The sequence below is a fragment of the Neoarius graeffei genome, chromosome 4, assembly GCF_027579695.1.
Source record: "Neoarius graeffei isolate fNeoGra1 chromosome 4, fNeoGra1.pri, whole genome shotgun sequence".
NCBI lineage: Eukaryota > Metazoa > Chordata > Actinopteri > Siluriformes > Ariidae > Neoarius > Neoarius graeffei.
The window spans coordinates 18,516,670-18,542,715 of NC_083572.1; the positions used below are offsets into that span (position 1 = coordinate 18,516,670).

The window sequence follows — 26,046 nt, forward strand, 5'->3', positions numbered from 1 at the left end:
CTGCTCACTTACGTATCCCCCAGCTCTTGCTTCTATCAGAATGCAAGCAATCGAAGGAATAGGACACTTATTATGAATGTTGACGTCAACAAATAATTAACCCTGAAACAAGTAAGTAAAGAGCAGCGTTCTCCCCAGGGATTTCAAATAGCATCCTGGTAAACTGTAATTTTGAAATAGCATTTTTCTTCTTGAAATAGCATCAAAATCCACACTATATGCTTCGTAAATACATTCAGTTGGTAAACAGGAAGTCGATGTGCGACAGACCTAGAAATGGTATACACAGTATAGAACCCCAAGCTGAAGCTTGGTACCAAATATCAAGCAGTTGTGATTTGTAGTTGCTGAGAAAAGTGTTACAAAAATGTTGTAAATCCACGATATATGTTTCATAAATACATTCAGTCGGTAAACAGGAAGTTGATGTGCGACAGACATGAAAATGGTATACATGGTATAAAACCCCAAGCTGAAGCTTTGTACCAAATATCAAGCAGTTGTGATTTGTAGTTGCTGAGAAAAGTGTTATGAAAATGTTGCAAATCCACGATATACAGTATGTTTCATAAATACACTCAGTCGGTAAACAGGAAGTCGATGTATGACAGACCTGAAAATAGTATACATGATATAAAACCCCAACCTGAAGTTTGGTACCAAGTGGCTACGATTTGTGGTTGCTGAGAAAAAAGGGTGTTTCGGACGGATGGAGATATGGATGGACAGAGGTAAACCAGTATACCACCTCTCCTTCAGAGCGGGGTATAAAAAAATTAGTTTTAATTTAGAACGACTAAAAGTGTCTTACTTCCAGATAATCATCCAGTGCAAGCTTGGTGAAGTCGTACTGAAGGTGAACTCGAAAATTCATGTCTTCTACAGAGTGCACCACGATGTTGATGAACTGCATGCATGCCACCTATGGAGCAGTGGCGCAGATCATTAGTGGTGCAAATGCATACAGAAAACCATTAGGACGAGAGTGCATTACATTAACCCACCATGAAATCAATATTGTTGTCTTCATTTTTAAAATCCTCCATTAGCTTCTCAAACCGCTGGGACTCTGAACAGACCTAAAACACCAAAAGTGAGCTTAGATCAAACAAAAGCATCATTAGCTGCAAATCATGAACACAAAAGCTTATACAAAGGTTGCTACATTAATAAGTGGAGTTAAAAAGGAATAGCTCAAGCACCTCTTTGAAATGGTCGAAAGCAGCCAGGATGATTTCATGCCCTCCTCTCACGAGACACACAGCAGCCAGCAGCTCCAGAACCAAAGCTTTGGTCCTAGCCAGTACATGACACAAACAAACCAGAAATACTTAGCTCCTGTCCCTATCAGGTATCATAAACCATGCTGGAGAAGAAACTACAGCATGTACTATACATCACAGTGAACTGAGCCCATCCAATCTGCCTAGCAACAGTCCTGAAAGTCAGATGTCCTTATCAGTTTAAACTCAGATGTTTGCTGCACTGCCCACAATGGGATCCACCGATAATAGTTTTGTGTAGTAAGGTGATCATTCAATCCAAAGGCGTGGTGAGCTAATTCATGGTACAAAGAGTCATTGGTCTGATTCGATCAGCATGCTTATGATATGCAACTACTCAGAACTTCAACTTCATTCAGAGAAAGAGGCCATAAGTGAACACTTTGGTCAATTGAGATAGAATGATCAATACCACCTGCTCCTGCACAAAAGTTGATCAATCCATCCACTCATGAAGAAGGTTTGACCAATCCCACCCATTTCCGCAGAAAGTTTAACCAATCCCACCCATTCCCGCAGAAAGTTTCACTAATCCTGTCCATTCCTGCAGAAAGTTTGACCAATCCTGCCCATTCCAGCAGAAAGTTTGATCAGTCCAGCCCATTCCCACAGAAAATTTGACTAATCCTGTCTATTCTTGCAGATGCTTTGACTAATCTCACCCTGCTACAGCAGAAAGTTTGACCAATCCTGCCCAGCCGTGCAGAAAGTTTGACTAATCCCACCAATTCCCACACAACTGACTCATCCCACCCATTCCCGCAGATAGTTTGACAAATCCCACCCATTCCCACAGAAAGTTTGACTAATCCTGCCCATTCCCATATAACGTTTGACTGATCATGTCCATTCCTACAGAAAGTGTGACTAATCTCACCCTGCTACAGCACAAAGTTTGACCAATCCTGCCCAGTCATGCAGAAAGTTTGACCAATCCCACCCATTCCCACAAAAAGTTTGACTAATCCAGCCATTCCCACAGAAAGTTTGACCAATCTCATCCTGCTACAGCAGAATGTTTGAACAATCATGCCCAGTCCTGCAGAAAGTTGAATCCCACCCATTCCCACAAAAATTGACTAATCCTGCCAATTCCTGCAGAAAGTTTGATCAATCCTGCACATTCCCGCAGAAAATTTGACCAATCCCGCCCATTCCCGCAGAAAGTTTGACCAATTCTGCCCATTCCTGCAGAAAGTGTGACTAATCTCACCCTGCTACAGCAGAAAGTTTGACCAACCCTGCCCAGTCGTGCAGAAGGTTTGTCTAATCCCACCCATTCCTACAAAAAAGTTGACTAATCCCACTCATTCCTGCAGAAAGTTTGACCAATCCCGCCCATTCTAGCAAAAAGTTTGACTGATCCAGCCCAGTCCCACAAAATTTTTGACCAGTTCCACCCATTCCCACAGAAGGTTTGACTAATCCTGTCTATTTCTGCAGAAAGTGTGTCTAATCTCACCCTGCTACAGCAGAAAGTTTGACCAATCCTGCCCAGTCATACAGAACGTTTGACTAATCCCACACAATCTCACAAAAACTAGACTAATCCCACCCATTCTTGCAGAAATTTTGACCAATTCCGCCATTCCCACAGAAAGTGTGACCAATCTTGCCATTCCCACAGAAAGTTTGACCAATCCCGCCTTTCCTGTAGAATTTTTGACCAATCTTGCCATTCCCACAGAAAGTTTGACCAATCTCACCCTGCTACAGCAGAAAGTTTGACCAATCTTGCCCAGTCCTGCAGAAAGTTTGACTAATCCTACTTCCTCCAACAGAATGTTTGGCCAATTGTGCCTGATATCCTTTGACCAATCACACCTGCTTAAGCAGAAGGTTTGACCAAACCTGTCTACTCCTACATGTATTATTTAATGGACGTGGTTGGTTCTATTTCCCAATCTATCTCCCAAGTAGATCCAATATTGTGAATTGAGTAATTTAAACCACATTGACCCTGACAAGGATACTAAAGGTGAATGAATGAATGCGTAAATCCCAATTCACACCAGACACATCGCATCCAATACATTCCCATATCTGATCCTCCACTTCCACTACAAAAGTTTCAGAAACGCATAGCAGAGCGACATAAAGTGACTATTTATTTAAAGTTTAAATGTGTGATACTGTATTTCCCTTTGAACCTTTCAATACATAAATTTACACAATATTAAAAAAAAGGAATTCATTCTGTTAGGCCTATTGTACGAACGTGGCTTACCTGGGATTTTTGTTGTTGAGGCTCAGAGCAATTTCATTTACTGCATGCGGATGTGACATAACCATATTGAAGCCATACTAAAATGTGAAGGAAATGATTCAATTATAAACCTGGTTCTTTGGTCTCCAAAAGTTTACCTAATCCTTACAGAAATTCTTTCTAATCTACATACCTGGTAGTTCATAATGGCTCTAAGACACATAACGCAGACGTGCACGTCATCCTTCTTACAAACCAAACGTGAATTTTTGAGCGTCCTACGGCTAGGAAGAGTGTTGGACCTAAAAACAATCATTAATTAATTGTCCAATTAAAATATTAACATGAATGAAAAGATGTTCAATGTAGAAATATTCGCTTTATAACTGTGTAAACTGTGTCCATGTTTTTCTGGCTGGTTTACCTTAAGGAGTGTCGCGTGGAGCGTTGAATACTGTTGCTGCTCGCTGGCGAGGGCAGATTGGTGTCGCCGTGTAGATCTTCTATAGATCTGCTCCACGGAGTCTCCACAGATGCCTCTCCACTAGCGCTCTCTGCTGCATCACCATCAAAGCTGAAGAAGAGAAACAGTGATGTAAAAATACCCACAAACACTCATGTCCAGAATTGATTCAAACTAACTGATGAAGAGAGCGATATGAGAAAAAGGATAAAAAAATGACTCACGTAACAGCATACTGTGCAAAGGATAGATACTCCACCAGCACATCCAAACCTTGGTTCTCTTCATTCAGAAACTCTCTCACCCACCTGAGAGCACAGGAAAAACACTTTACAACACAATCTCAAAAGCTCTGTGTCATTTTTACCAGATCTTAACCACTTTACAGCTTTTTCGCTCGAACAAAAGAAACTTGAAACAGGAAAGAAGTAAATATAGTATGTTTGTCTTAATGTTATAGGAACCTCCTACTTTCTGCATTTTTATTTCTTTCTCCATATCTCTGATTATCCTGAATCCTTGACTTGCAAGTGACATCAAAGCAAAACAGAAACCCGGATGTCGGCCATGTTGGTGGATATCCAAATGCGGGGTCAAACGACATTCCATACAAAACATACCGGTAGTCACGCATGCGCAACTCTCTTTGTTTTTCCACTGCTTTAAGCATTCTTTTAGCTACGCCATATCTTTGTGCTGTATATGGTTGTGGTCACAACAGTACTCGTGACCATGGCACATTCCGATTTTTTAGAATTCCATCCGTGATTCAGAAAAAGGGCGAGGAAACTCTGAGGCTTAGAACGGAGAGGAGATGAGGGGATCAGGACATTTCATCTAATGACCATTTCATCCAAAGCCTTTTTCATATGCACTATCAATAATTTTATATTTCAGGTATTCCAGTGTTCGTGAACGAAAGCCCTGCAAGAGTGCTGCTCCACGCCTAAAAATTTAATATGATCCAGCCGGCTTTAAAAATTAATAACTTGGCCAATGGAGCTCAGAGCGAAGCCAAATTTTACAGGCACCTCCCTTTAAGCCTCCCCCTTTGAAAGAGCATGGTCTCGAGTCAGTAGAATCACGCCTCGGCCCGGTATTCATGAACGAAGCCCCCGCGAGAGCGCTGCTCCGCGCCTGAAGATTTAATATAATCCAGCCGGAAACATAGACATGCAAGTAAGCAGCCTGCAATGACAAGGGAGTGAACTCATCCCAGGGACAGCAAGTGGCACGGGCCTAAATGGTTACCCCCCTCAGTACGCTCTTTAGTATCAAAGCGCACATACTATGGCACTCATTTGCTTTACAAAAATGTGTTTTGCTTCGATCAAATTCCATTGAAAATTCCTCCTTTTTTTCAAACAAACAAATACCTGAAATATAAAATAATTGAGAGTGCACATGAAAAAGGCTTTAGACGAAATGACCCATATTCATACTCGATGGTCGGTAGAAGCATCTTATCTTCAGAAAAATCTGACTTTTTAAAATAATATGGGTCAAAACCACACATATCTAGCTTCTCTTTGTATAAAATCTTCTCTCAACCGTTTGTGGTAATACTGAGAAAATTCAGCACTGTTTACAGACACGCTTTCAGCGGCTGCCATCCTACTTGCTTTGTATATCCACCATCATGGCGGATGCTCATGACGGAGCACATTTTGATCACGTGGCAAGTCATCTATACACCCTCAAAAACAATTCACACTTTTTAAATTAATTAATTTAGGGGTACAAAAATCAGTAGCATGAGCACCTGATATAAGCATATTTACACTCCTGGTTATTAATTTTTGAACCATAGTCACCTGGAAGACTTTTAGTTTTAAATTAGTTTTAGGAACCAAAGGAAAAAAAAATAAAACTCCTTATTGACTTTCACAAAACAAAAGTTTTCATTTGGTATGTATTTACCGTATTTTCTGGACTATAGAGCGCACCTGTATATAAGCCGCAGCCGCTCTATTTAAAAATAAAAATAAAAAAAAAGATATACAAGCCGCACCGGGCTATAAGCCGCAGATATCTATGTTGAAAAATTAGATATTTACTGCATGTACAGAACGATTTTGTACTGTAAATGTACATGTATGTACCTGAACAGATTCTTTCCGAACAGTGCCTTTTAACACGGCAGCAACTTTGCTGATTAAAATGGAACAGAACCAAGAGAAAATAACCGGTATTTATTTACCTTCATTTCTCCTGTGTTTGAAACCACAAGTCACTTTAATCATCTCCAACGTCTCACCATAGATTCATTGACGCTAAGCTTGCGTGCAGCAGCGCGGTTTCCTTCCTGGATAGCAAGCTCGATGGCCTTCAACTTAAAACTTGCATCATACGAACTTCTTCGTGTGGTTTCCATGATGAAGGGGCGAGGATTTGAAAATAATTACCAGTTAGTAATTTGTCGTGCGTGTTCTATCTGCTAAAGATCTGCTAATTCTTCTTTGCATTGATTTTTCGTCTATCTTATTTTTGATTCTACTTCCGGTTAGAGCGCCCCTAGCGGTGGAAGAAAAATCCACAGAATAGCCGCACCTTTGTATAAGCCGCATGGTTCAAAACCTAGGAAAAAAGTAGCGGCTTATAGTCCAGAAAATACGGTAAACGTAATGGACGTGAACCTCAATATTGTAATATAGCTCATGTTTCCGAATCCTGATTTTGAATGTCACATCTGTAGTCAACTCACATTAATGTTTATTACAGACTGCAAAAATAATGACTGTGTGTGAAAAGGAAAAAAACTGGCTAAGCTTGGCTAAACTAGCAGTATTCTGACACTGAACAGCTAATTTTGTTTACAACGTTAAAAAAAGCAGAGTGACTCTAAAACTGAATTTAAGAATTAAAATGAATTATATCAGCCTGCTCAAAAATGCACAATTTTGATTGGTCAGAAGATGTTATTAATTTATAGTTTAATCAGTGGACCGCCCACGTGTAGAGCACATACTTGCCAACTTTTCAAAATTCTCATGGGGGAGAAAAGTGCGTGAAAGACATTTTCAATTGGACGAGGGTATGATGCGCGGTTGAAACGATAAAAACAATGGATCCCAATTAATTGCAAACCATTTGAAATTTATACAATTAAAGACTTTTTGAATTGTTGATACTGTTCTATCAATTACTATAGGTTATGGGATTCGTGTATCAGGCATGAGATAGCTCAGAGTGAAAAATCTAAAATAATACTCGTCTTGAATTTTAATATAATAACAATGAAAGGGAAGTCTTAAATCAGATTTTTAGCTGAAAAATCTCATACCTGAATACTGTATACATACAGAGACCCACAGAAAATAACACAAGTAATGCTTGAGAAGAATGTTTATAATTTCTTAAAATAGCTAGTCACAGTGAATGAAAGTATTATTGGATTGCATTAAATGTGTTTTCCTTCTGTAAGCTCATGTAAAAATACAGAGAACTATAATCTCATCTCATCTCATTATCTCTAGCCGCTTTATCCTGTTCTACAGGGTCGCAGGCAAGCTGGAGCCTATCCCAGCTGACTACGGGCGAAAGGCGGGGTACACCCTGGACAAGTCGCCAGGTCAGAGAACTATAATAACATATATAAATTAAATTTTAATAAGATTTGACCAAAATAGTAACAACTCAATTAAATAAATACTGCACTGTCTTAGTACTACTAAAATGCATCTCTCTCACTAAACACTTTCCAACAGAATTTTTCAAAAGCACTAGAAATACTATCAAAATCCTATCAGAATGCATCAGAGGAATTTGCTCATTTGCAAATTTTGACTAAAAGTTTTCAAGCAAAATTTCAAAATGGCACTATAAATACTACCATACTATCAAAATATACTCCACAAAGAAATTCACTCGAATGTAAAATTTTAGTGCTACCAAAATACACTCACTAGTAATCTTTCACTTAAAACCTCAAAACTCTATAAAAATCAATCACTTTCCAGATAATTCACTTGTAAACTTTCACTTAAAACTTTCAAACAAAAATTCAAAATAGCACCAAGACACTACCACACTATTCAAATACACTCATCAAACAAATTCGATAGTTACAGCCACCCGACCCAGCATTAAAAATTGTCCAACTGAAATAAATTCGCAAGACCCAGATGTAAACATACAGACTCCTAAACTCTGACCTGTGCGGTCAGTGAATCGCTTACCTTGCAAAATGCGTTGGTCTGGCTGGTCGAACATTTGCTTATCCATGGAAATTAATTCTCCCATGCAACCTGGTATTTGCATTCATATTTTTGCCGTTTGGTATTTGGTTTAGTGGCTATGATGAATGAATACTTGTAAAAAATGACGGACAGCCTGGGTGAATCCTACATTACAGAAGTGACTGTCGTTCTGTTCAGTGATTGGTTAAAAATCAGTTGACGTCAGCAGTGTTTCTCATCTGATTCTGATTGGACATAATCGGGAGTATTTTTAACTTGGCGGTAGGGATTTCCCAAAATGGAGATTATCCAGTTTTTAACAAGTATGATCAGGAAGTGGGAGACGCAGGCTAAAATCAGGAGCCTCCCACCGAAATCGGGAGGGTTGGCAAGTATGAGAGCAGAGCTCCATAATTAAGAGAATATGGTAATGCATCGACCTGATTTTTGATGGCTTGACCATACGTCGTTTGTATGGTCAAGCCACACAAAGACAACATATCAAATGTTGAAACTGAGAAATTTTATTGTTTTTTGAAAAATATATGCTCATTTTGAATTTGATGTCAGCAACACGTTTCAAAAAAGTTGGGACAGGGGCATGTTTACCACTGTGTTGCATCACCTCTACTTTTAACAACACTGTAAATGTTTGGGAACTGAGGAGACCAGTTGATGTATTTTTGAAACAGAAATGTTGTCCTATTATTGCCTGATATACAATTTCAGTTGCTCAACAGTTCAGGGTCTCCTTTGTTCTATTTTGTGCTTCATATTGCATCAAATGTTTTAAATGGGAGACAGGTTTCGATTGCAGGCAGGCCAGTTTAGCACCCAGACTCTTTTACTATGCAGCCAAGCAGTTTTAATATGCACAGAAAGCGGTTTGGCATGTGTTATGCCGTGTAGTGCATTTTAAATGACACACTCACACAGTTGGCGTGGGCTATGTACCAACTTTTTACTGGGCAACATCACCGTGTACATCGTCTATGTTGTCCGCTGTTCACCTAGTGCTTTCTGGGTAATGCAGTTCTGTAAACCAGCATATAACAACACATATCCCCCCTTTGAAAGAAGAAATTACTTTTTTCTTGTTTTTCTTTTGTTCAACCCAACAAAAAAATACATTTCAGATCAAATGTACCTTGCATTACCTTGCTCTAAAGCTCTGTCTGAAACACTTAAACTCACTATCACAAGGATTCTTTTTTTTTCACACATTGCAACAAATTTACAGTCTGTAGTGTTCAGCAACTTTCAATGAGTCGCTTAGGAGGCTGAACAACGCGCTTTGGTCTGCCAGGCGTCATTACAGGAGAGTTATGCACATTCGCTGGCACTTCTGGACCCACTGTATGCTTCAATGAACTGTGGTCAGCCCAGTCAGTTGTGTTGTCTCCGGTTTGAGGTGTCGTGCCGAGCCATTCCACCCATCTGGCTTGACATTTGTGGCTTGAGCTCGACACGATTTCTTCTCAAAGATCCTCCATGCTCAGTCTGAACTTCATATGAGCGTGGTGCCACCTCTCTTTGCACTGAACCATGCATGTTCCAGATACCCGTCACATGATCTCTAATTCTGACTTGTTCTCCTGGCTTCAAGTTACGTAATTGCTTTGCTCTTTTATCATGTTGCTGTTTTTGTTTCTGTTTCTCTTTTTCTTTGTCCATTTTGACTTTATGCACTCCTTTGGGTGTCAATAGATCTTCATGCATTGGCAGATTGGTTCGTATGCGTCGTCCCATTAGCAACTGAGCTGGAGACAAACCGTTCTGCAGTGGTGCACTCCTGTAGATCATCAGACTGTGATGAAAGTCTTCTTTTCCATCAAGTGCTTTCTTCATGAGACCTTTGACTACCTTTACTGAGCTCTCTGCAAGGCCATTAGACCTGGGATAATGTGGGCTAGATGTTATGTGCTGGAACCCCCATTCTTTAGCAAAGTCAGTAAATTCACTGCTTGCGAACTGTGGGCTATTATCCGATATGAGTTCACATGGAACACCGTGTCTTGCAAATACTGTCTTCAAGAACGCAATGACTGCTTTGCGGGATGTTGTTTGAAGTGTTGCAACTTCAGGATAGTTTGAGAGGTAATCTGTCACAACTATATGGCTCTTACCATTGCAGTCAAACAGATCTGCTCCCACTCTGTAGAATGGTCTACCTGGCACAGGGTATTCATAAGTGGCTCTGCTTGCTGTTTTGAATGGTAAGTCAAGCATACTTCGCATGAAGCTGTGGTGTGGCCAATGTCTTGGTTCATTCTTGGCCAATACATGACTTCCCGAGCTCTGCATTTACACTTTTCTTCACCCAAATGCCCTTCATGTACCTTTCGTAGCATATCTTTGTGCATTGAAGATGGAATTACAAATTTGTTGCCCTTGAACACAATGTCGTCAACCACTGACAGTTCTGTTCTACACGTCCAGTAGTCTTGAACTCGCAGTGGACAGTCGCTCTTGTGTTCAGGCCAGCCTCGTGCAATCATCCTCTTGAGCTCTTCCAATGTCTTGTCCTTTTCAGTTTCTTGTCTGATCTGTTCCATTCTTTCACCTGAAATAGGTAGTGATATCATAATCATGTCAACATATGCCTGTATGTCAGCGCATTTCTCTTTGTCCGGTTTCTCTTGTTTGTCGACCACTCTTGAGAGAGTATCAGCCACATACATGTATTTTCCTGGTGTGTATGTCATCTTCACATCATATTTCTGCAGACGTATTAACATGCGCTGTATTCTCACTGGACAGTCAGTCAATGGCTTGGACATGATAGCGACCAATGGTTTATGGTCAGTCTCTGCTTCAACAGTCTGCCCGTATACATATTGATGGAAACGCTCACATGCATATGTGGTGGCCAACAATTCTTTCTCTATTTGGGCATAATTGACCTCGGCACTTGTGAGGGCCCTGGATGCGTAGGCCACTGGCTGCCATGTTTCCTCATGCAACTGTAGAAGGACCCCTCCTAAGCCATACTGAGAAGCATGCACTGAGATTCTTGTCTCTCTCTTAGGGCCACAGAACTTAAGCACAGGCTCCGAGATAAGTATCTTTTTCATTGTCTGGAAACCGTCTTCTTGCTGTTGTAGCCACATCCATTCATTATTCTGCTCCAGCAGCATCCTGAGTGGTGCTGACATGGCGGACAAGATGGGAATAAACTTTGCTAAGTATGTCACCATCCCTAAGAACCGCCTCACCTATCTTTGTTTTGAGGTCTCTCCATATTGGCTATGGCTGATGTCTTTCTTGGGTCAGGACTCACCCCTTTCTCAGATACAACATCTCCTATGAACGTCAGTGACTTGACTGCGAATGCACATTTGTCTCTGTTCAACTTCAGGTTGACACTTCGTGTACGCTCAAGCACTTGTCTCAGCCTTGTGTCATGTTCATCCCTTGTGGAACCCCAGACTATGATGTCATCCATCATGATTGTGACTCCTGGAATGTGCTCAAATATGGTGTGGATAGTCTTGTGATAGACCTCTGGAGCAGACAGAATTCCATACGGAAGACGGAGAAAGCGATATCTTCCTTCCGGCATGTTAAAGGTACAGAGTCTAGAACTGGCATCATTGAGCTTCATCTGCCAAAACCCTGAAGACGCATCGAGTTTATTGAACTGCTTCGCATCTGCAAACTTAGACATGATCTCCTCACGGGTCGGCAACTTGAAATGCTCTCTCTTGACTGCTTTATTAAGGTCTCTAGGATCCAGACATATGCGCAATGCACCATTTTTCTTTTGCACTACTACGAGTGAACTCACCCAATCCGTCAGTTCATTGATTTTCTTTATGACATTCAGCTTTTACATTTGTGCTAGCTCGTCATTTAGTCTCTCTCTCTCAGTGCAAATGGAACTTTCCGGCATGCATGTACCACCGGTGTAACAGTCTCATCTACGTGTATCTTGTGTTCGCCTGGTAAACAGCCGAGTCCTTCAAAAACATCCTTAAACTATATCATGAGTGTCTCTTGATCATTGTTGGTCTGTGATGCCACCACAAACACTCTCTTCACTAGATTGAGCTTTTTACATGCAGTTAGTTGGTTGCACTATCTTTTCAACAATCAGCAACTGTGCCTTTAGATCTGGCTTTTGTATTGGAAAGTCACTATACAACTGCGTTTAACTGGCACGCTTTCTCCTGTGTAGCCTGTCACTTTAATCTTCACTGGATGAATCTTGCTTTTTATTTTGAGCGTTTTGTAATCAGCCAATGACAACAGATTCACTTGTGCTCCCGTATCCAATTTAAACGGTATTATTGTCTCGTTTACAGTCACTGGAACAATCCATTCTTCTTTTTCAACACTGGATGCCTGCACTACATCTACGAATAGCTCCTCTAGTTCCTCATCCACTGCACTTTTCTCTTCGTGTCACCAGCCGTGCAGCATCTCGCATAATGATTTCTTTTGCCACAGTTATTACAAGTTTTTCCAAAAGCAGGACATGTTCTTGGTGCATGACTGCCTCCACATTTTTTACAACTGCCTTCCACCCCCTTTTCTCTATTTTGTTTAACTTGACGTTTCTTGGGCTGCTCGTTTGATTGCACTGCCATTTCTGTTTTAGCCAGTTCTTTGACTTGCTCGCGTGAGCTCTGAACTGCCCTGTACAAATCCACAGTCCTATCCAAAGTCAAAATTTTCTCCCTCAGCAATTGCTCTCTCAGTCCATTGTCTGCAATTCCACAAACGATGCGGTTTCTTATTAGTGAATCTCTCAGGTCTTCAAACTCACATGACTTGCTCAAAGTATACAGCTCTGCTAAGTACTGATCAAAAGTATTGCCAGGCTTTTGGTCACAGGAAAAGAACTTGTATCTCAAACGTTATATTTTTGGAAGGCACAAAATATGCTTCAAATTTCTGCATGACTGTGTCTAGTTTGAGATCATCAGGCTCAATATGAAAGCTATTGTATTTGATATGTTGTCTTTGTACTATTTTCAATGAAATTTAGGGTTTCCAAGATTTGCAAATCATCATATTCTGTTTTTTATTAACATTTTACACAGCGTCCCAACTTTATGGAATTGGGGTTGTGAATGTCGTGGTGTTGTTTCTGGCATACGGCATATTACCATCACAAGACAATGCAGTGATTTACTGACATGAAATACACAGCACTACACAATTGGCTGGTTCATATGCTATAATATTATTATTCTATTCAGGCTGAGTTTGTGCCCTTACAAATATTTTGCTCATGCACTCATCGAGAGCTCTGCTTTTCGGCAGTTCCTAAATATATATTAAGTTTACAGTATTATAGTGATTTTTTTAATAGTAACAACTACAACTAACACAAAAACTTGTATGTCAGATGCAGCACATAAACAAACTATAAAATACTGTTTAGTTTGTCAATATGGTGACATTTTCTGGAAGTAGACATTTATTTAGCATTCTTGGAAGGAGTTTCCAATGTCTACGATTTTTAAAAGTTGTAGATAAAACTGTAACTTTATGTTTTCTGACATGGGTGGGGTTTGTGGTTTTTTGATAACATGGAAAGCTGCACATTTTGTTTTGTTTGATTACAGCTGCTGTAACATACACTATATGGCTGAAAGTTTGTGGACACCTCACCATCACACTCGTATCCCATTCTAAATTTAGCCTTCCTTTGTTGTTATAATAACCTCCAATCTTCTAGGGTTTTGGAAAGTGACTGTGGGGATTTGATCAATCAGCTATAAGAGCATTAATGAGGTCAGGCACTGATGTCAGGCAAGGAGCCCTGGGATGCAGTCCAATACATCCCAAAGCTGTTCAGACAGCTTGGGATGCAGAATGCTTGACTTCTTCCACACCAACTTTGGGAAACTATACTGCATTGCTTTATGCATAGACGCATTGTCATCCTGGAATGTGTTTGGGCCTATTAGTTCCCATAAAGGGAAATTGTAATGCTACAGTATACAAAGGCAACATGTGGGCTTCCAAATATATGGTAACAGTTTGGAGAAGGCCCACATGTGGGTGTGATGGCCAGGTGTTCACAAACTTTTTGCTATATTGTGTAGCTTGTTTCATGGATGAGCTACAACATTAATCATAACTATAAACGGATAAAAAAGTATTTAACAGTTATTCCACAAAATTGAGTCGTACATGAGCTGATAGCTGATGAGGCACAGAGTGCTGAGCCATATACAATGAGATTGCGTGGAATAAGTGTTTTATTCTATCCACATTCACTGGAATTTGAGAAACAGAGTATTTTTATTTTTATTTTTTGCAAATTTGATAAATGAAAACTTTATACAAAACGCCCAACAAAATAATTTCCGCTTAGAATGTAAACAAACCAGCGAAATGACAGTAGCAATTTGTGAAAAATGTGATAATAATAATTTTTGAAAAATTAAAAAAAAGATATGTTATTACCATCAAATACTTTTATTCCATATTTTGTTGCTTTTTGTATTTTGGGGGGTTTTGTTTTCAAGTAGAGTTTTTATTTCGTCCTCGGTTGATTCAACAACACGCTCCGCCATTTTGTTTTCTCTACTCACGGTGAGCTGATAGCTGAGCAGTAGAGTAGCCAATCAGAACGAGCGATTGCTCATATCCAGTGAATGTGGATAGAATAATGAACAGTTATTCCACAAAATCGAGTCGAGGTGTGGAGTGCCGAGTGGGCCATATATGACGAGATTGATTGCCATAATTTGTTCCTTTTTTTTTTTTGTATTTTTTGGGGGGTTTTGTTTTCTAGTACAGTTTTTATTTCGTCCTTGGTTGGTTCAGTAACATGGTCCACCATTTTCTTCTTCTTCTTTCAGGTTTTTTTTGGCGGTTGGCAAACCAACTTAAAGGTGCATTACAGCCACCGACTGGGCTGGAGTGTGGAACAGGAAATATTGGGGGGGGGGAAACAACTATATTCTTTTAGCTATTTCTGTTCCTTTTAAATACTTGATAAAGTGATATATCTGACTTGATGCACTCCGCCATTTTGCTTTTTGCTACTCTCGGGATATGAGCTGATAGCCTAGTAGTAGAGTAGACAATCAGAGTGCACGATTGCTCATATCTAGTGACTGTGGATAGAATATTATGTTATTCTTTAATAAATATAAACATGTCAAATTGCTGCAGTATAAGAGGAATAAAAGACTTTGGAGTGTGCTATTTTTGGAAAAGAATCAACTTCAAATAATCACTCCACCCCATCATTGATTATTTTCCAAATAGCATGCACATAATAAGTGATTTATTCCTTACTTATTATGAGCCATACTGCCTTTACAAAACCTCTGTTGAAAGGTGTTACAGACCTTTCTAATTAAACCAGAGTGACCCTTTATAATCATTAAAACGTTCCTTTGCATTTTAAAACAACCCATAAGTCAGACTGTCTGACAACTGCTAACTCACCCGATATGATTTGTGCGGAGTGAAATTTCCAGCTCGCGGAGCACCTGGGTGGATTCCTGAACTCTCCTCCTGAATTTCTGTACGAAAGGGTCATTATTTCAGCAAACTGATGCAAACAATGTCAGGCATCACATAAACACACATCTTTGCTGAGGATTTTAAATGTTTGGGTATTAGTTTCTACTTGAAACAGGAAGAGCAAGTGGGTGGCCTCACTTCTCTCGCACATGATAAAAGATGTCTCGGATTTAAAACGCCACAACATTAATCACCATCAAAAATAATTCCACAATCAGAGTCACTCTGCACTTCTCACTACAATGATGATAAATTCAGTGTTCACTGACTTCCTCAGTTGGAAACTGATATTAAACTGACATAAGCACAGCAAGCCACAGCAATTCTGTGTTGGAGTATGTAGTTTGTAGTGTGTCTTAGTTCCATGTACAGTGTCTTGCAAAAGTATTCATCCCCCTTGGTGTTTGTCCTGTTTTGTCGCATTACAAGCTGGAATTAAAATGGATTTTCGAGGTGTTAGCACTATTTGATTTACACAACATGCCTACCACTTTAAAGGTGCAAATTGTTGTTTTATTGTGACACAAACAATAATAAAGATGAAAAAACAGAAATCTGGAGTGTGCATAGGTATTCACCCCCCAATTACAGCTGCAAGTCTCTTGGGGTATGTGTCTGTTACGGTAGCTTAGCACATCTAGCCACTGGGATTTTTGCCCATTCCTCAAGGCAAAACTGCTCCAACTCCTTTAAGTTAGATGGGTTGCATTGTTGTACAGCAATCTTCAAGTTATGCCACAGATTCTCAATTGGATTGAGGTCTGGGCTTTGATTAGGCCATTCCAAGACATTTACATGTTTCTCTTTAAACCACTCCAGTGTAGCTTTAGCAGTATGTTTAGGGTCATTGTCCTGCTGGAACGTGACCCATTGTCCCAGTCTCAAACCTCTGGTCAACTTGAACAGATTTTCCTCCAGAATTGCCCTGTATTTAGTGGCATCCATCTTTCATTCAGTCCTGACCAGCTTTCCTGTCCCTGCAGATGAAAAATATCCCCACAGCATGATGCTGCCACCACCATGCTTCACTGTAGGAACGGTGTTCTCAGGGTGATGGGTTTGCACCACACATGACATTTCCCATGATGGCCAAAAAGATCAATTTTAGTCTCATTTGACCAGAGAATCTTCTTCCATGTGTTTGGGGAGTCTGCCACATACTATTGGGCAAACTCCAAATGTGGTTTCTTAAGCAATGACGTTTTTCTGGCCACTCTTCCATAAAGCCCCACTCTGTGGAGTATATGGTTTTAAAGTGGTCCTATGGACAGATATTCCCATCTCCTCTGTGGATCTTTGCAGCTCCTTCAGTGTTATCTTTGGTGTCTTTGTTGCATCTCTGATTAATGCCCTCCTTGCCTGGTCTGTGAGTTTTGGTGGGCGGCCTTCTCTTGTCAGGTTTGTAGTGGTGAAATATTCTTTCCATTTTGCTATAATGGATTTAATGGTGCTCTGTGGGTGGTAAAAGAGAGCAACTGGACTTGCTTGAAGATTCTTGAAAACATTTCACCTCTCATCCAAAAGGCTTCTTCAGTTCTGTCTGACTAATGGGAGTATCAGGTATTTATCCTCTCATGGATAAAAAGCTCATCTAAGGTGTCGTTGAGTCACCCTGTTGGTGTGGGTCACTGGGGGCTGGATGTGAACGGCCTCGAGAGTTGTTAGGGTGATCAATTGAATGCTGATTCTCTCTGTCCTCCTGTGAGTCACTGAAAACAGCTGGGTTTTGGTGTGAATTCAGTTGTCTGGGAAGTGTACCAAGGACTGCATTGTAGGTGGCTGATAAACGATGTCTTAGACCCCCACCTCTGTTCAGTGATGGCCGTTCCAGGTTGACAAAAATGGCTTCTTTAACTCCTCGCTCACACCAACGATCCTCTCTGGCTAAAATGCGTACGTTGCAATCCTGAAATGAGTGTCCTTTGTTGTTAAGATGAAGGTCGACAGCAGAGTCCTGGCCTGAGGAACTGGCTCTCCTGTGTTGAGCCATGCTCCTGTGAAGCGGTTGTTTTGTTTCCCCAATATATGAGTCCATGCATTCCTCACTGCACTGAATTGCATACACTACGTTGTCCTGTTTGTGTCTGGCTATTCTGTCCTTAGGGTGGACCAGTTTCTGCTTCAGGGTGTTACTGGGTCTGAAATGTACCGGAATGTTGTGTTTGTAGAAGATCCTCCTGAGTTTCTCAGATAGACTAGAAATATAGGGAATGACAACATTCTTGCGTTTGTTCCTGTTATCCTCCTTGTCCGTTATGTTCCTTTTTCTGCTCTTGAAGAAAGACCAGTTGGGATACCCGCAGTTCTGAAGTGCTTTCTTGATGTGATTCTGCTCCTTCTCTTTTCCCTCTACCATTGTACGGATGTTCTGAGCCCTGTGTTGCAAGGTCCTAATGACCCCCAATTTGTGTTCCAGTGGGTGGTGAGAGTCGAAGAGTAGGTACTGGTCTGTGCGTGTGGGTTTCTGGTAGACCTCGATGCTAAGGCTTCTGTCTTGTCTAATGTGTACATCACAATCCAAGAAGGCTAGATTATTCCCACTGATAACCTCCCAAGTGAAATTGATGTTGATATCCACTGCATTGATGTGCTTAGAGAAGGCTTCCACTTCATGGGTTTTGATTTTAACCCAGGTGTCATCCACACATCTGAACCAGTGGCTGGGAGCAACTCCTGAAAAAGTGGTCAAAGCTTTATGTTCCACTTCCTCCATGTAAAGACTGGCCACAATAGGGGACAACGGTGAGCCCATGGCGCATCCATGCTTCTGTCTGTAGAAACTTTCATTAAACTGGAAATAAGTGGTAGCCAGGCAGAGGTCAAGCAGGGTGCAAATCTGGTCCGTGGTGAGGTTCGTTCTATCCAGTAAGGTGCTGTCTTGAAGGAGTCATTTTCTAACAGATTCGACTGCTTCTGTGGTGGGAATGCAGGTGAAAAGAGAAGTGACATCATAAGAAACCATGGTTTCCTACTAGACTTAGATGAAACCATGGTTTCCTACGATGTCACTTCTCTTTTCACCTGCTAAAATCCATTTTAATTCCAGCTTGTAATGTGACAAAACAAGACAAACACAAAGGGGGATGAGTACTTTTGCAAGACACTGTACATGTCATTCTGGCCTTGGGCTTAATCCAAGGGAACAGTATTATGTCCAGGGCCAATTAAAGTTTGACGTAACTATAATACGTCATGCTGAAATTTATATTTTGAGCTGTAAATTCAGTAAAAAAGTTCAGGAGTGCCATTTGAAGAACATTAAAAGCTGTAAGCATAGCTGATGAGAGCTCAGTCAGCTTATCATTCAAACCACTTGTATGTTTTCTTTACAGGAGAGTGCATAAAGGCAAAATAATATGATGTGCTAGATCAAGTGTTATAAGTGGTGCAATTTACGGTGTCTGAATATGAGGAACCATCTTTCTGTAAATATTGATGTATCGACTATAACTTGACTGTGTGTATGTGTGACTGCATACGTATAGCTGGCTGTGTATGGCTGGTATAAAAGGCAACAATGATTAACATCATCATACTGTACACAGTGTCACACTGGTGCTGAAACAGCAGGTTACTGCTTCTGGTGTAAAACTTGCTTAAAACTGACCTTTCTTGTGACAGCAGGGTCCAGAAATCCTCTTAGCTTCTGGATATATGTGTGAGGAGGATTCTTCACCTGGAACCGTTCCTGTTACGTACAAACACATGGTATTAACCCTCTGGGGTTGAGAGCTTCGCCAGTGAAGCTCGGCAGGTTTAGAATGAGTAGGTCATGTCTTTAGATAAATATCTTCACAAGTTTTTTTTTTTTTATCATGCAAGCATGATAAAAATATTGACAGAAACTTTATACTTTACACTTTCCTATGTGCCCACTGCCAAATAATATATTTTTTAAATTACCTAAATTAGATGAAACAAAACTTGTCACCTCACTCAGTCACACTGGAATCGTAGCGCTGAGAGCCCACTTAGGCTACGTTTACATTAGACCGTATCTGTCTCGTTTTCTTCGCGGATGCACTGTCCGTTTACATTAAACCACCTGGAAAAGCTGGGAAACGGGAATCCGCCAGCGTCCACGTATTCAATCTAGATCGTATCTGGTCCGGTGCTGTGTAAACATTGAGATACGCGAATACGCTGTGCTGAGCTCTAGCTGGCGTCCTCATTGGACAACATCACTGTGACATCCACCTTCCTGATTCGCTGGCGTTGGTCATGTGACGCGACTGCTGAAAAACGGCGCGGACTTCCGCCTTGTATCACCTTTCATTAAAGAGTATAAAAGTATGAAAATACTGCAAATACTGATGCAAATACTGCCCTTTGTGTAGTTATGATTGTCTTTAGGCTTGCCATCCTTCCACTTGCAAGTAGTAAGTGATATGCACTGGGATCACACACACAGCGGCTCAGTCCCGAATCGTGGCTTGTGCACTTCACTCGCGCGCTGTGTGAGCTGCGCAGGGCCGGAGTGCGCACCCTCCAGAGGGCACTCGCTGTTCAGGGCGGAGTGATTTGGAGCGCAGGATGCCTGCGGAGCCGAGCGTATCCGTGTATTGGTGTTGCTGTGTGCACGGCTAACGGTTTTAGTGTAAACGTGAATCGTTTTAAGAACGTTAATCTGATGATCCGCTGATTCGGCGTAATGTAAACGTAGCCTTACACATTCACAAAAGACTTCACATGGTAACGGCATGATAATCACTTTCACTCTTTCGGTTTCAATTGGTTTCTCTTTCGCGGTCGGAATGCCCACCGTAAACAGGATAAAATCTGTCAGCCACAGTTTAGGCTATCTGGAGGTAAAACTTGTTGCAAGATGGCATGCGGTTTTATGTGCTTTGTATGATTCAGGACAGCGATTCAATTCAATCTTGAGAACTGCGACACTGATGATGAGCAGTGCCTTTTTTCTTTCAACTCGATCCGGCCAAAGATCACCTCAAGTAAGTGTAAGTATTTTTTATGAGCAGATCGGTTGATATGCGTGCACTGTAATGCATACACAGGAAAAATGACTGAGCAATTTTTCCAGAGTTAAAAGTATTTTCCTCAAAAATAGTTAATTTTGCTCTATTTTGAGTTTAGAGAGTAAAATTTGGAGCTGGATTGGGAGCAAAATTACAGAGTAATTGTGTAACAGAGTTGGTTGTGGTCTTGAACTGAGGAAAATAGTACAAGAGTTAATTTCAAAACACTGAATAGAGTCAAACTTTTTAAAAAATAACAGAAATAAAGATGTTGTACAAAGCAGTTTTAGAACTGTGTTGGAATGTGTGAAAAAAACATTACCTTAACCACTGTGATGAACCGTTTTGATCACTTGACCTAATGGGATAAAAAGATAGCAGTGGGAGGAGTTTTCACTCTTCTCATTGAATGGAATTACATTTTTTACACTTCTCATTGAATACCCCTCCCACTGCCAACCCTTTATCCCAAAACAAACAGAACAGAATCACCTAAAGTGATCAAAATGTTTCGTCAAAATGGGAAAGGTCATGTTTTTTCACACATTCCAACACAGTTCTAAAACTGCTTTGTACAACAACTTCATTTATCTGTTTTTTTAAGTACAATCATGACATACATACTACATAGATATTATTGTAGCTGAACTTGTGCTGAACACAAAAAGTCATATGACTTTGAAAATACTGCCTAGATTTGTTGAAATTGACAACAACATTAGAGCATGCCAAAATCATTAAAGTGCCAAAATACCCTCAGACCCCTCAGATGCATTAAATTCAAAGTGAATTATTAATCCCCATGTATGCTGTAATCCCCATTGTGTTGTAATTATTTAGTAGCAAACCATCATTTATTAAAAATACATATTGTGGCAGCGGGGGCGTGGTCAAGCGTCGGTCTGTGAATGGAGGGCGGAGTCAGGGAAGGTAAGTGGCGGAATCACTGCACCTGATGGGAATTAACCTGTGTTTGTGTGTCTTCCCCAGTGACCGCACCCTATAAGAGGAGAGGGAGAGCGGAAGAAGGGGGCTACTCCCCAACCTGGAGACTTGTGTGCGTGTGTATGTGTATGTGTAGTTAAGGCTGAAAAGCTAAAATAAACAGGTTTTTGAGAACTCAGTTCTGGCCTGCCATGCTTCTGTGCTCCACCCACCTAGAACACTTGCTACAGTGGTGCCGAAACCTGGGGTGGAGTGCAGGAGAGAACAGCCCCATGGAGTCCTCCCCCTTCAAGGACCTGATCCATGCCCTCACCACGGCCCAACAGAACCAGCACCAGGAGCTGGTCGCCCTCCGGGAAGAACAAGAGCAAAGGTTCGAGGCCCTGGTGCTGGCGCAGCAGGAAGATCGTCAGGTGTTCCGGCACCTTCACGTCGGCGGGGTCCACCACCTCCACCACCGCGGGCCCTTCCCACCTCACCCTAACGAAGATGGGCCCGCACGACGACCCCGAGGCCTTCCTCGCTCTCTTTGAGCAGGCAGCAGAGGCGTGGGGTTGGCCGGTGGAACAGCGCGTGCCGCGCCTCCTCCCCCTGCTCACAGGCGAGGCGCAGCTGGCCATGCTACAGCTCCCCGCCGACAGCCGGCTGGTCTACGCGGACCTCCGCAGGGCCGTCCTCCAGCGCGTGGGTCGCACTCCGGAGCAGCAGCGGCAGCGCTTCCGCGCGCTGCGCCTGGAGGAGGTCGGCCGGCCGTTCGAGTTTGGCCAGCAACTTCGAGACGCCTGCTGCCGGTGGCTGAGGGCCGATCACCGCGATGCTGAGGAGATCATCGATCTGGTGGCGCTGGAGCAGTTCGTCTCTCGACTTCCAGAAGGAACCGCGGAGTGGGTCCAGTGCCATCGCCCGGCGTCCCTGGATCAGGCCATTGAGCTGGCAGAGGACCATATGGCGGCCGTTCCAATGGCAGGACAGCGTGTCTCCCCTTCTCCCCTCCCCTCTACCTCTCTCTCCTTCTGTTCCTCTCCCTCGCCCCATTCCCCCACCGCGGAGGCGGGGGCCGGCTCCACCCCAGCCGGCCCGCCGCACCCGCGGTGTCCTACCATTTCCTACTTCCATGTCTGTGTCTTCCCCCCCTCAGGTGAGCGATATCCGGAACACCGGTGCAGAGAGAGAGCCTGGGCCGGTTTGCTGGCGCTGCGGGGAGCCGGGGCACCTCCAGCATCAGTGCTTGGCGATGGAGGTGGGCGTGGTGGTCCGGATCCCTGACGCGCCAGGAACCGCCCTCGATCGGGCCGGAGCGTATCGCATACCGGTGAGTATCCAAGGGGATACGTATCAGGCTTTGGTGGACTCCGGCTGTAATCAGACCTCAATCCACCAAAGCCTGGTGTAAAACGAGGCATTGGGGAGAGCACAATTGGTGAAGGTGTTGTGTGTGCACGGGGATGTTCACAACTACCCTTTGGTGTCGGTCCACATTCTGTTTCGAGGGGAGAAATTTAGAGTTCAGGCGGCAGTTAATCCTCGCCTCACCCACTTTATAATTTTGGGGACTGATTGGCCGGGATTTCGGGATTTAATGACGCACTTAGTGAAGAGTGGGTCCTGCCGTAGTTTATCAGGGGGAGGTCCTGGAGTGGCTTTGGTGGGAGCAGCTGTCACAGAGCCGTCTACGTCATCACCGCGTCAGAGCGAGGAGCCACCAGCTCCTCCTCCCCCTCTTGGGGAATCCCTCGCGGATTTTCCATTAGAGCAATCACGAGACGAGACTGCGGCATGCATTTGACCAAGTGAGAGTAATCAATGGTCAACCGCTCCAGCCAAACGCCACCCCGTCCTTCCCCTATTTTTCTATTATGAAGGATAGGTTGTACCGAGTGACGCAGGACACTCAGACTAAAGAGCAAGTCACGCAGCTTTTGATTCCAAAGAGCTGCCGGGAATTGGTATTCCAGGCAGCTCACTTTAATCCCACGGCTGGACACTTAGGGCAGGATAAGACACTAGCCCGAATAATGGCCCGGTTCTATTGGCCAGGGATTCGCAGCGATGTCCGTAGGTGGTGTACGGCATGCCGCGAATGCCAGTTAGTAAATCCAGCGGCCATCCCAAAAGCGCCTTTGCACCCTCTACCATTAATCGAGACCCCGTTCGAAAGAATTGGGATGGATCTCGTCAGGCCATTAGATCGGTCAACACGAGGGTATCGCTTTATTTTAGTTCTGGTGGACTATGCAACGCGATATCCGGAAGCAGTGCCGCTTCGCAATATCTCTGCACGTAGTATTGCGGAAGCGCTCTTCCACGTCATCTCCCGAGTCGGAATCCCCAAAGAGATTCTGACTGATCAAGGCACTACGTTCATGTCACGCTCACTGCGCAAACTGTATGGGTTACTGGGAATCAAGCCGATCCACACCAGCGTTTGTCACCCACAAACGGACGGCTTAGTTGAACGGTTTAATCGCACCCTCAAAAACATAATTAAAAAATTTGTAAGCGACGACGCACGTAACTGGGATAAATGGCTCGAACCCTTGCTTTTTGCAGTGTGAGAGGTCCCACAAGCCTCCACGGGGTTCTCCCCGTTCGAATTATTATATGGGCGTAAGCCGCGTGGCATCCTAGATGGGCTGCGGGAAAATGGGGAGGAGAGACCTTCCCCGTGCAAAAATGAAATTCAATACGTTATTGACCTGCGCGCAAAACTCCACACACTCGCACACCTAACCCAGGAGAATTTGCGGCAGGCTCAAGAACGTCAAGTCCGCCTGTACAACAGGGGCACGCGCCTTAGGGAATTCACACCGGGAGACAAAGTACTCGTGTTATTGCCCACGTCGAGCTCTAAATTAATCGCCAGGTGGCAAGGACCCTTTGAGGTCACACGGTGAGTCGGGGACGTCGACTATGAGGTGAGGCGAACGGACAGGGGCGGGGCGTTACAGGTATACCACCTCAGTCTGTTAAAATGTTGGCGCGAGGAGGTCCCCGTGGCACTGGTGTCGGTGGTTCCAGAGAAGGCGGAGCTGGGGCCAGAGGTTCAAAAGGGAAAATCGGCATCACCCACTGCTCCGGTCCCCTGTGGAGCCCACCTCTCCCCGACCCAGCTCGCGGAGGTCGCCCGGTTGCAAACAGAATTTTCTGATGTGTTCTCACCCCTGCCCGGCCGCACCCACCTCATAGAACACCACATTGAGACGCCCCCGGGGGTGGTAGTGCGCAGCCGCCCTTACAGACTGCCCGAACACAAGAAAGAGGTGGTTCGGGAAGAACTCGAGGCCATGCTCAAAATGGGCATTGTCAAGGAGTCCCACAGTGACTGGAGCAGTCTGGTGCTCTTGGTTCCCAAGGCCGACAGGTCGGTTCGGTTCTGTGTGGACTATAGAAAAGTCAACGCGGTGTCTAAATTTGACGCGTACCCAATGCCTCCTATTGACGAGTTGCTCGATTGACTAGGCATGGCTCGTTTTTATTCGACACTGGATTTGACAAAGGGATATTGGCAGATCCCCTTGACTCCACTATCCCGAGAGAAAACGGCCTTTTCCACACCGTTTGGCTTACACCAGTTCGTCACACTTCCGTTTGGGCTGTTTGGGGCGCCCACTACGTTCCAGCGGCTTATGGATAGGGTCCTCCACCCCCACGCCACCTATGCGGCCGCATACTTAGATGACATTATTATTTATAGTAATGACTGGCCGTGGCACCTAAAACACCTGAGGGCCGTCCTTGGGTCGCTGAGGCAAGCAGGTCTCACAGCCAACCCGAAGAAGTGTGCGATTGGGCGGGTGGAAGTATGGTATCTGGGCTTCCACTTGGGCAATGGGCAGGTGCATCCCCAAATCAATAAGACGGCAGCGATTGCGGCCTGCCCGAGGCCCAAGACCAAAAAGGGGGTGAGGCAGTTCCTGGGGCTGGCTGGCTACTATCGTAGGTTTATACCTAATTATTCGGACGTCACCAGCCCGCTGACTGATCTCACTAAAAAGGGAGCACCAGATCCGGTCCAGTGGACGGAGCAATGCCAGCGGGCTTTCTCTAAGGTAAAGGCTGCACTGTGTGGGGGGCCACTGTTACACTCCCCTGACTTTTCTCTCCCCTTCGTTTTACAGACGGACGCATCAGACAGAGGGCTGGGGGCTGTTTGGTCCCAGGAGGTGGAGGGGGAGGACCGTTCAGTGCTGTACATCAGCCGCAAGCTGTCGGTGCGCGAGGGCAGGTACAGCACCATAGAGAAGGAATGCCTCGCCATCAAGTGGGCGGTTCTCGCCCTCCGTTACTATCTACTGGGGCGCCCTTTCACCCTCTGGTTGGACCACGTGCCCCTGCAGTGGCTCCACGGCATGAAGGATGCCAACGCGCGAATCACCCATTGGTATCTGGCACTCCAGCCGTTTAAGTTCGAGGTGGTCCACAGGCCGGGGGCGCAGATGGTTGTGGCGGACTTCCTCTCCCGTCAAGGGGAGGGGGGGGGGGAGTCAGCTGCAGGCTGGACGGC

At 43.5% G+C, this 26,046-nt stretch overlaps 1 protein-coding gene across 2 annotated transcripts in view; it reads right to left on the reverse strand.

Moving 5' to 3' along the window:
* Positions 1-26,046, reverse strand: part of fmnl2b (formin-like 2b) — a 119,280-nt gene that overhangs the window by 55,880 nt on the left and 37,354 nt on the right. For both annotated transcript variants that reach the window (XM_060918972.1, XM_060918973.1), the window contains exons 3-11: positions 19,229-19,309; positions 15,544-15,620; positions 4,177-4,260; positions 3,914-4,063; positions 3,683-3,791; positions 3,511-3,587; positions 1,203-1,296; positions 1,005-1,079; positions 812-922 (exon numbers count right to left, since the gene is read on the reverse strand). In XM_060918972.1, coding sequence (XP_060774955.1) covers positions 812-922; positions 1,005-1,079; positions 1,203-1,296; positions 3,511-3,587; positions 3,683-3,791; positions 3,914-4,063; positions 4,177-4,260; positions 15,544-15,620; positions 19,229-19,309 — 858 coding nt within the window. The remainder of the gene's footprint in view (positions 1-811; positions 923-1,004; positions 1,080-1,202; positions 1,297-3,510; positions 3,588-3,682; positions 3,792-3,913; positions 4,064-4,176; positions 4,261-15,543; positions 15,621-19,228; positions 19,310-26,046) is intronic.